This window comes from Genypterus blacodes, unplaced genomic scaffold (assembly GCF_046128005.1).
Source record: "Genypterus blacodes isolate CSIRO-AG114 ecotype Tasmania unplaced genomic scaffold, CSIRO-AGI_Gbla_v1 ptg000058l_1, whole genome shotgun sequence".
Lineage (NCBI taxonomy): Eukaryota > Metazoa > Chordata > Actinopteri > Ophidiiformes > Ophidiidae > Genypterus > Genypterus blacodes.
The window spans coordinates 4,072,501-4,084,149 of record NW_027466870.1 but is presented as its reverse complement, the minus strand read 5'-3'; the positions used below and the strand labels follow the sequence as shown (position 1 = coordinate 4,084,149).

The window sequence follows — 11,649 nt, the reverse complement described above, 5'->3', positions numbered from 1 at the left end:
CTCTCCCTCTCTCTCTCTCTCTCTCTCTCTCTCTCTCTCTCTCTCTCTCTCTCTCTCTCTCTCTCTCTCTCTCTTTCCTTCTTTCTTTGGCAGTGACCCCCTTTTTCAGTATTTAAATTTTCCTCCATTTGTCTTTTGTGTCACTTTAAGTGCTGAAATGTGACAAGTTCTTTCTTAGACAGCATTATTCTGTTAAATGTTTTAAAATACTTAATCTCTCCCCTAACAGTCTTCGTTTAAGGTATATTGTTCTATATCCAAGAATTTTCAAAACAGAAGAAATAATGAGAGAAAACTCATTTCAAACTCAAAAATTTTAAGACGTAAAATAAAGCACAAATAAAGATTTTAAAAAAGTTTTAAAATAAGGCCTATGCTGCACAGACAGGAATGTGCACTCACTGAGATACAATGATCTCTTCTCCTATTACACATTTACACTGACATACGTCCCTCTCTCTCTCTCTCTCTCTCTCTCTCTCTCCCTCTCAATCTCCCTCCGATGACGAAATTTACGTCCTCGAGCCCACGCGGATACACTATCTCTCTATGTCTCACACTATGTCTCTCTCTCTCTCACACACGCACACACACACACACGCCTCACCTGGTTCCCATGGCGATGTGGAGCTCAGGTGATCTGAATATGTGAGACCATGAAAGCCCGGACAAACCTGTTCTGCTGGCTAAGACAAAAGATTGACATCCAAATAGGAGGCGAGGAGAAGTACTGACAAAATAGTTGTGTACATTAGACCTGTGTGGAAAACAAAATTCAAAATTTGCTGCCTGAATAAAATGCAATCCGGTAATTATGTCTGTAATTTTATCAGAGATAATTACTTTCAGAGTTATTTAGTGTTATTTTATGATTGTTAAACACGGAACGTGTTTAAACGATTAAGATTGAAAATCTACATGATCAATAAGAAATTGAATCTGTAATGAGTATTTATCAATCTATCCTGGCCCTCTTTTCGCTGTGTGTGTGTGTGTATGTGTGTGTGTGTGTGTGTGTGTGTGTGTGTGTATGTATGTGTGTGTGTGTGTGTGTGTGTGTGTGTGTGAGAGAGAGAGAGAGTGTAAATCAGTGTCGCTGCTGCGCCAAGGAACAGACAGATGATCACGCGAAACTTTATCCGCAGCTCAGCGCACTGGACTGTCAAACATCACAGAATAAAAGAGAACAGGTTTCCGGTTTGATCTTTCGAAATAAACCAGGCTTCTTATAGTTTGCGACCAATGCAACAAAACGTTCACTACGAAGTTACCAGCCGACCACATCTAATAAAGTTTGATGATCCTCAACTCCCTTTTTGATTTCGTAATAGTGAAGTTATTTCTATCAACCATCACACCAGCTGCTGTATGTATGTGCTATTTTGAATTCAACTACTACTACGCCTATCCATGCTCTTATTTTGAAGACAACCTGTCTCCATCTCCGCCGCTGCGCTGCGAGATTGCCGCGTGCGTTACGCAGCTGTGTCGCCCTGAGCGCATTCCTGCTGCGGAGTGTTTTCATGGACCGCGGAGCAGTTGCACATTCCTGTGTAGGCGCGGTGGACTTTCCCGAGCTACAGGTTGTTTGGAGCGACTTTACACGTCCTTTAGGTCCGAGCCATTAAAGTCACTGCTCCGGCACTCCAGTGAGTTAGCGAGCAGACTGTGCGCTGTTAGCGCCGCTGGAGCGGACACACTGCGTGGGGACATGGATCGAGACGAGACATTAAAGTCTGTGCCGGCTCATCTCCTGGGAGTGTGACAAAGTGATTCAAAAGAGGTATGGAGACTGTTTCTTTATGTTTTGCAAGTTTAAACCCTTGAAGGAAGTATACTGACTGTCACTGGGTCAGAAATATCAAAGTTAGATCAGTTTAGTAGGGGTAAGATTGTTAACAACACACAGTGGTGAAGTTAACCTTTAGGTGAGCAGCGGTGAGGGTGTCCAGCTTCACTGTCACAGGGGGATTTCCGGGGATTACAGTGTGTTAAAATAAATCATGACAGGCCTGATGGACTATGTAGGCAAGAAAAACATACACTTGACAATGAGTTTATTGTGAGTCCTTATCAGATAATTACCGCTGATTATTCATTAACAGCTCGCTGCTTTGAGGCGTTTTGGCCATGGCGGCGTGCTGGCAGTGGGCGCGACGCACCTGCGTGTGCTGCATGTCCGAGGACGAGAAGAGGAGTATCGCCGTGGACAAAGAAATCCAGAGGATCCTCCACCAGCAGAAGAAGATGGAGCGGAGAGAGATTAAAATCCTCCTTTTAGGTCAGTCACTGAACGCAACACCAACCTGACACGGGATCAACTTTGAGGCGGGTGGTGACAGCGACGTGACCGAGCTGTATTAAGATGTATTCAGGAATACCTCATATCCAGATTCGAACTGCCTGACCTGTTTGTTTAGGCTTCAGCCAGCAGGCCAGGGACAAAGCTATGAAAAGCATTTGTCACCATGTGAGTATGTAGAGAATGGACCGGATTAGGATTGGACAGAACTCAGGACTGGGACAGAACTCAGGCCACCTCTGCAGCCAGACACCAGAGAGAACTTGCACAGCATCCCTTACCACTCCAACAATGGAGGTTGAAATTAATATTAGTCATAAATACTGCAGATAGAGAAAGGTGTTGGAATTAATGACCTCATACAGTTGAAACAGGAATGCTGGTTTTATATGCACAACATTTTTGATCAGAAATCTCAATAATTATAACACTAAATCTTACTTATATGTCAACTCTGTTTGCACATAAACATAATAAAAACTTAGATATAGAGTTTGATTAGTGTTCATCCCGTTCTGTCAAATCCATGTTTAATGTTTTAGCCGAGGAAAATTCTTCTGATTTCCACACAATATAGAAATATGAGAAATGTCAACGTTCCCACACGTGAAGATTCCATCATTGACAGCTGCTCGTAAAAAGACAGAGATACATTTCAGGAAATAGTTTGGCAGCAGATGAGATAAGTTACGGTACGATACACATTCTTGTTGTTCAACATATTGGCTGGAAGTGCCCCCGTGTGTGTGTGTGTGTGTGTGTGTGTGTGTAAAGGGCAACATATAAACATCCATCCAGCCTCTATTAGGACTTGTTGCCAACTGTCTGTCACAGTTCTGACACATAGAGACGAACTCGTTCACACCTGGTTTACAATTCATTACTTCAATTAAAAAACATAAACATCAAACATTATTGACACATAACAACAATGATAATAATAGTAAGGGCACGGATTCAAATTAGGGATCCAAAATGCAGTTTCTCAGAAGTCCCTCTTGGCTCTGAGGGGGAGGACAGCAGAGATAAGACCTGCATGGAGTTGAGTAACTTTCTGGTTAAACCGCATATGTCAGCGTCTTTGTGCGTTGTGTTTTCTGGCCTTTCGTTTGTTCGCTCATCCTCTAACTGAATAATTTGCCGTGAGACAAAATTCCACAAAAGGTCACTGTATTCACTTTGAGTGATTGACATAATCTCTCACCTCAGATTTGATTGTGTGTCAGGTCTTTGTTGACTTTGGACTGAGTGGTGGGGTCGATTTCATTCCCAGAACAAAGGTTGTTTAGGTGTATCTGACTGTAAATTGCATCTGGCTATCACATCTGCTGTATACATATTGTATTAACACAACAGCTCAGGGTTGAGAATGTCTTTGGGCTCAGCTGTATCATTGTAGAGCTCAATACTCATCACACTGACATGTCCAAGTCAGAGTTTGATCATCACTTTTAGGGGACATTGAGCTCGGAGGTTAACTTGTTTTTGGAACTTTTAAAACCATAACAAACTGGTAACCAAACTGCAGATCTCTCCAGGTCACATTGTTGCCACCAATTCTATATTAATATGTAGTTTCTGCCTTGTTTGCAACTTACAAACTGACTACACTTATAGAGTAGTGCTACTGTATAAAGTATGAATTTCCCATCATTGGTTCTCAGGAACCGGGGAGAGCGGCAAAACCACTTTCATCCGTCAGATGAGAATCATCCATGGCAGAGGCTTCTCAGACGAGGAGAGACGCTCTTTTGCTAAATGTATCTTCCAGAACATCTTTGCAGCCATGAAGGCCATGACGGGAGCCATGACCAACCTCCGGATCCCCTACTCCAACCCAGAGAACGAGGTCTTACTCTCATGCACACACCGCAAACATAAACACACGCAGTTATGCACGCACATTCGCACAAACACAACACGAATCTAGAGTGCAGGTGTGTGTGAAAGCGCTCACATGAGGGTGTTTTGTCATTTCATGCCCACATCAAACAAGAGACACACTTTGCGCATTGTACTGGAGCTTTATTTTGATAATATTACTATAAATAGATACCACCATCAACATACACACACACACACACCCACACACACACACACACAAGGAATCATTCAGTTTCACTACAGCAAAACTTCTCCTCACATACTGTTACTTTTACTGTCCTCAGAACTTCGCTAAGTGGCTGCAGGATGTAAACACGGTGCATGTGACCCACCTGGAACGGGTGGACGCAATCCGCCGACTCTGGGCCGACTCGGGTATCAGGGTGTGTTACAGCCGGCGCTGCGAGTACCAGCTGCTGGACTCCACCGAGTAGTGAGTAGCTACAGTCCTGTCAGTACAAGCAGACCTGGTGTTAGACAGGAGACACACTCACAATACAGGGAACTCTTAGGAAACATGGTTCAAAAGAAAGAAACACACATAGGCAATAGATGCAATAGTGTCGTTTTATAGCCGACATGAACACAGGCATCATCATAAACATGACAGAAATCAGTTTCAGTGTCAAAACATCTTAAATGTAATGCAAATATAAGTATAAATGTGAATATTTTGAAAGATATTTGAAGGATACAAAGGTTTAACAGTTTAAAACTCGCACAGAAAGTCCTAAAAGTCACTTACATAAAGGACAAGTGAAGATATTTTCTCCTCAGACCACTGGAGGGGGCTAGACCTGCACAGACTGCATCCATGTTGAAACCACCAGTTGAGGAAATAGCTTTCGAAGAAGGAATACAGCCCAATGACTTTGTGACGCTTGTGAAATTAATCAACCCTCAGAGTGATAATAGAATCATAACACAGTGTGACCTTTGGCACTTTGAGATCAGATTCAGATTGAGCCTCAATTTTTAAATCATAAACTGGCACTTAATCATAAACGGGCACTTAATCATATACTGGCACTTGCGTCTAAAGTATCTAATGTGACAAACAACAAAGGCTCTGCTCAGCCTGCATCTGTTTCCTCTGTGTTCTCCTCTGTGTTTACCCAGCAGCTCAGTCATGGTGCTGTGTGCATGATAAGATACAGGCAGTGAACAGTAGTTAATGACAGGCTGGATCAACACCGCCCGTAAAACATCTGCACACGGCCTGATTGATGCGGACGCCTTATCAAATCCGTTCTGTTTTTTTCTAATCATTGCTTCTAAACCTCAGTAAATCATTTTATAGGTTTTCTCACTTCAGGGTGTGTTTGAATGGGATCTACGCATGAAGTTGCAATAGTTTAATGTAGTAAGTTGATGAGCTCTCTCTCTGTTTCTCTTACAGCTACATGACCAATCTGGACCGCATCTCCGCCCCAGACTACACACCCACCGAACAGGACGTGCTGCGAGTTCGATTCCCCACCACGGGCATTCACGACTACGCCTTCAACATTAAGACCATCACGCTAAGGTGGCCGCCGCTTATCCTCAGATTACCAACCTGTCACGGGAGCTAATGTAATACAGGCACCATTCACTCCGCGGTAAAAAAGCACTATTGACTCTTTGCGGAGGCCTTTGTCTGCCCACGCCTGTTCAGATACAGCAGGATCACATTCCCAGTGGCCTCTGTACAAAGTGCCTGCCGGGAAGTGAGGCGTTGCTCAGTGTGCTTTAGTCCCATCTGATGTTGGCTTTATTTGTTCCTGCATGGGACCAGAGGGAGCTCCCGGTTAAAAATAGCTCATAAATAGAACCATCACTCACGCATCCTTCAACAGGGATATTTGAATGTATGAAAGCGTTTGACGTTGTTTCATTTTCTTGTTTGTTACTACAGGGAGGGGCTGCTTAGTAGTTATGATTAGGGATAAAGAGGTGACGTCACTGTGAGGAAGGTAGCTTTTGTTGGATGAGCCTTACCCATTCATAGTCATCACAAAAACTGATGGGGTTGAGCTTTCCCTTGTGTTTCATGCTGTGACTCATTCCTGGTTGATGTAACGCATCCTGGGGATCCTTTTGTGTAGGAAAGTGCCACAGTGTCTCTTTATGACGACATGAGACACTGAAAGAGGAACTGTGGCAGGATTGATCAGTGTTTTACTGGAGATCGTTCATCATAGCAAACTTTTATGTCATCTCGGTCACAGTCTAGATACTCTTTATTTACTTAATGATGCACTCAGGCACTCTTTTCCTATAGAACAACATGGAAAATCCACAACAACATACAGGATATTATTGGGAAATCCCTGAGGTGACAGTTTTTCCCCGTGTCAACAGCACAATATGTTCCAGGTCATTGATGAGGAGCCACGCCCTCTAATGATTAAATTTAATTACATTGGAATTCCCTATTAGTTATTCTTCTGATCTTTTCCTCCGTCACCCACCCTCTTCTTTCTTTGCAATTGCTCCCTGGCAGGATCGTGGATGTGGGCGGACAGAAATCGGAACGTCGGAAATGGATTAACTGCTTTGAAAATGTGACCTCCCTCATCTTCCTGGCCTCCCTCAGCGAGTACGACCAAGTCCTGGAGGAGAGAGAGCAAATCGTGAGAACCCCGTCTGTCCTCACGTCTCTCTTCATGTCTTTTGTCCACCTCTCTAACATGACTGATGATTAAGAAAGACTATTAAATATGACTAATTCTACTAACACTATTTAAATACTGCTGAGTTTGCCTTGTCAAATGGCCTAATTAGAAGTGTTCCAACCGTCCACCAGCAGGTGTCAGTGTTGCACATGAGAAACTCTCTCCCTCTCCCCCTCCTCTCCTGCTCTCACCTCTATCACCTCCTGTCCATCCCTCCCTCCTTCCCTGTCACTAAGCCGTTTATCTCTCCCGGCCATTTTTTATTCAGCCAACACATTCATTAACCTCCAGAGTGCCCCATACACCCCCCTCACACACACACCCACACACACACACACACACACACACACAGTCTGCCTCCTCCTCCTCCTCTCTGGCCTTCTTCTCCCTTGCTCTGCATCCTCCTCAGCCATCTAAATCCTTCCTACCATTCCTGAAAATGTGTTTTTTTGCCGTTGCCCATCCACTTTACTTACCACTAAAACAACTCATCTACCAACAACAAGTTTCATTAAAATCTCTCTCTCTCTCTCTCTCTCTCTCTCTCTCTCTCTCTCTCTCTCTCTCTCTACCCCTTTCTCTCCTTCTTCCAGAACCGCATGCACGAGAGTCTGGCTCTGTTCTACACCACCATCCATTCCACTTGGTTCCTGAACACCTCCATCATCCTCTTCCTCAACAAGACTGACATCCTGGCTGACAAGGTCCAGAATTCCGACTTGCAGAAATACTTCCCTGGCTTCATGGGTGAGATGTGTGTGTGCGTGTGTGTGTGTGTGTGTGTGTGTGTGTGTGTGTGTGTGTGTGTGTGTGTGTGTGTGTGTGACTTGCAAAGTGCTTTTGACTCCGGTACACCAAACCTTCTCTCCATCATAGACCCTGGCTATTATATTTTCCTGTTGTTTTTTTCTCACTCTCTCTCTCACACACACACACACACAAATGTACACATACAAGCATTTGCAAACGAGCTTCTTCCAGGTGTTCACTCTGCTTAATGATGTGGCTCGGCTCTGGAGCGTCCCCTGCACCCCACTCACCCCGCCTCTGTTACCCATGGCAACCCGCAGATAGCTACTCCGCTTCACATAAAGTCCCCCTGCTCCCCCCCAACACCTCAACCCCATAAATGCACAGTTGTAGGTGTGCGAGTTGTGTGCGCTTGATTGGAATTAGAGATTTGTGTGTCCTCGTGTCTCTGTGTGTGTGTGTGTGTGTGTGTGTCTGCAGTATACCCACCATGTTCCAGCATTAGGAGGGTAAAATAATGACTCATACACTGTCAAGCACTTTGCTGTCCATTTAACCTTAATGACAGCTCTGAGCGCCTTGTGCAACAGTTGCACACACTGGATGCTGCTAATGTTGCTGTGCTGCTGTGTGACAACTGCAACACGCGTGTGTAGAAACCACTACCCTCTTATCTACCACATGTTCACACAGCATGGAACGCGGTCGACGGCTCCCACAACAGTGCAATGGTGTGTTGCGATGCCAAAACGTTTCGGTGACTCATGGCAGGCTGCTTCTACGAGCTGGGCATCGACTTTAACGACCTTAACATAAACCAACTCAGCTTCAGAGTGTTTATTATTATGATGCAGCATTAAGTGAACATAAAGAGGATCATTGAATTACACCGGGCTATAAACGGCAGATCAAAGATGTGGGAGAAACTGAAAATGGAACACTCTTTGTGATTTTGCGCTATGAAATCTAACCCATTAAGTCTGGACAAAAGATGAATGTAATCATATCTAATCTCTTTCTCCTATTTATGACCAATCAGGGAAGAGGCACGACGCAGAGGACGCCAGAAACTACATCCGCAAGATGTACGAGCAGCAGGCGCTCAACCGTGACAGCAGGGACGAGTGGAAGACCCTCTACCCTCACTTCACCTGCGCCACAGATACCAACAACATACGCCGGGTCTTCAGGGACGTCAAAGACACTGTGCTGCTCAAGTCTCTCAAGGACTATGGAGTCATCTGACCTTTACTCAGGGAGAGGAATGGAGGAGAGTGGAAGGACGGACGGGTAGAAGTGGAATAAAGCTCTGATGGGATATCAGCAGGATTCAGAAGTCAAGTCGGACTCGTGCCACCATTTTTGTTTCTCCGTTGGCATGAAGGAGGACAGACGAACCCTTCTGACATCTCCACTAACATCCTCCCTCATCTTCCTCTCAACCAGGACACATGGGGGTGTTTTGGGGGATTGTAGGCAATCTGAGACTGTGACTTGTGATGAGGGGAGCGTGGAACTAGTAATCAGCCGCTAATCATCAGCCTCAATTATCTCAGCCTGCAGCTTTTCCAGCCATTTTGTTTCTGGTGTTTTATGATGAAGAAGTGGCCGAGGCCGCACTGTGACTGAATGACTCCATAATTGAAGCGGGAGCAGAGATGCTATGAAGTGCTGTGCTGCTATTAACAGAGTAATGACTTTTTACAAGTGGAGATGAGGAAGAAGAGGAGACGGAGAAAACAGAATCACAATAAAAGGGAATGTGGATAAAAATGATCCTTCTATTGGATAGTTGGATTTTTCTATTACAGGAAAAAAGCACAATGCACAGTTTATTTTGATATTTTGACACATTTTCTGATGGTGGCAGGAAGCTGAACACTGGTTTGTGGCGCTGCAGCAGCAGGGGCGGTTTGGTGATTAAGAGGTCCACATGTTGTTGTTATGCATCCTACTGAAGTGCTCTTGGGCAAGGCAACATGTCCTTACCAGCTCCACGGGTGCTCTCTCTGTAGCTCCATGTCACGATGGAAGCCCAGTTGAGTGCAGCTTCTCACTTGTTGTGTTTGTTTCATCTCCTCTCAGTAGGAGTACAAACAAATTGGATCTGCAAATTTGGATGATTTCAGTCTGGATCTCTTTATTTTCATGAATCAGTGTCTCACCAAAACAATTAAGTCTCCCAGTTTATCTCAGCCACTTTATTTACATGCCTCTGTTCACATCAACCCAACAGTCACTTTCCAAGTCTAAGCTCATTTGGAATACTTTTCAGTGTTGCCGCAAATATTCTCTAGTCGTCGTCTTTGTCTGTCTCAATTGAAAACAAATGTCAGCTCAATATGTGTTCATTTAACAGGATGACAGGAGAGGATCCAACGTGTGCACTTCATTCAAATCACTACCTTCATTTTGAGCAGAAATCACAGATGGCCGCCGCATCAATAGTAATGATTTTAAAAGTCAGGAATGAGGAATGGAGACCTAAGAGCGAACCGCGACTTCAGACAGGCGTGAACCCGGCAGGTTGCTCCGGGATGTGGGCTGAGATATTAATCGGGGCTGCCGGTGTGAACTCTGCGTCATCCGTGTGCGGAGAGGGGAACTTAATATCGATCGGAGCGAAGACCTCTGCCCGTTTGTCCGTCACTGACTGCCGAGTGTGTGTCGAGGGGGAAACGACACTAAAATTAGTTAATTAAACTGAGGCTGGTGAGAAGCTAGCAATAGCTCCCCTCCTGCCTGTTAGACGGTCTTGGCTGCTGTTTTGTAATGTTTGTGACGTAATGTGTTTTGACGAGTGCCTTCAAACACTGATGTATATTTTTAACTGTACATTTTGCCGGCCTTAATATAAACTGCTGACAGCTGTAACTTTGAATGATTGATCTCATTGCTGTGTTTTTATATTGTTTACCTGCAGCTAATAAACTGTGACGGGGGAATTTGCTAGATAAACGACTTTTTTCTGGCATTTTGGGAAACTCTCTCTCGTGTGGTGGCAGTGAACTGTGTTAGACTCGGGTGGAGAAAGTGGGCAAATATTTTTTTCTAGGTAATATTAAAAGCAAACTTTGAACACACACGCCTCTGCTTGGCTTTGTTTGTCTTCCAGGACAGAGAGGCTGCCTGTCTGTCACTGGTGTGTGTGTGTGTGTGCTGTGATGTCTCTCTCACCCAGACAGATACCAGGCTGCCGCTTTTCTTCATGCTTGTGTGCAGACATACAGCTTGGCAAACAAAAACACAAACTCTTCAGCCCAGATGTCCCTCTCCCTGGCCACGTTCTCCAGCTCTTCTTTGGAGACCTGAGACATTTCCCGGCTGAATGGTTTATATACTCACTCTATTCAAATGGCCCAGTCTGGCAGAAGAAACTCATTTCAGCTGCTTGTATCTGCACTCTGCAAAGACCCCAGTTAAGACCCTGAAAGCAGATTGACCTGTAAGCTTTGCCTCCAGTCTTATCTCACTCTTCCCAACGAGAGTCTGACCTCATCATCATCATCATCTGCATCACTGTAGTAGCTGCACTAATCCACCTATCGATCTCAAGATCCATCCTAATCTCCCTTTTAAACGAGAGACCTGAACTCTGTCATCATGGCAACTGACTGGAGATGACAATTGGCTGAAAAGGTCATTCCACTGTTTTCTAGCAGAGAATCACAGCCTCGGGTTTGGAGCTGCTGAAAATCCAAAGTCCATGAAAATCACAAACAGAATCTGTGACCAGAGACTCGACTCAACTCTGTGTGTGTGTCAGACATGGACCGAGGCAACCTTCCTGCTTCAGCTCCCTCTCTGTTAGCAGCGAAGGTGTTTTATAATTTATGATATTATGTTTTTCTTATGTGTTCAATTTCATTCCAATTCTACCAATAAGATCTTACAGCAATATAATAAAAGCACAACACTACAGTCAAGCATCAATATCATTTCCACAACACTCCAACCAAATAGAATAGTACTTGTAACTGCATAGTCCTGCTCAACACGCCAAGAGCAATATTTGTGAGACTAAAAAGAAATGGCGCCGCTGTAAAAGCACTCAAC

General features: G+C 44.4%; 1 protein-coding gene across 1 annotated transcript; it reads left to right on the top strand.

Annotated features, from left to right (window-relative positions):
- Window positions 1-1,484: 1,484 nt before the first annotated feature.
- On the top strand, window positions 1,485-10,672 carry LOC143002857 (guanine nucleotide-binding protein subunit alpha-14-like). The gene is made up of 8 exons (XM_076153232.1): window positions 1,485-1,783; window positions 2,106-2,281; window positions 3,967-4,151; window positions 4,471-4,619; window positions 5,586-5,714; window positions 6,672-6,801; window positions 7,437-7,590; window positions 8,633-10,672. The coding sequence occupies exons 2-8, from the start codon at window positions 2,131-2,133 to the stop codon at window positions 8,836-8,838; spliced, it is 1,104 nt and encodes a 367-aa protein (XP_076009347.1). The 5' UTR covers window positions 1,485-1,783; window positions 2,106-2,130; the 3' UTR covers window positions 8,839-10,672.
- The last annotated feature ends 977 nt before the right edge of the window (window positions 10,673-11,649 follow it).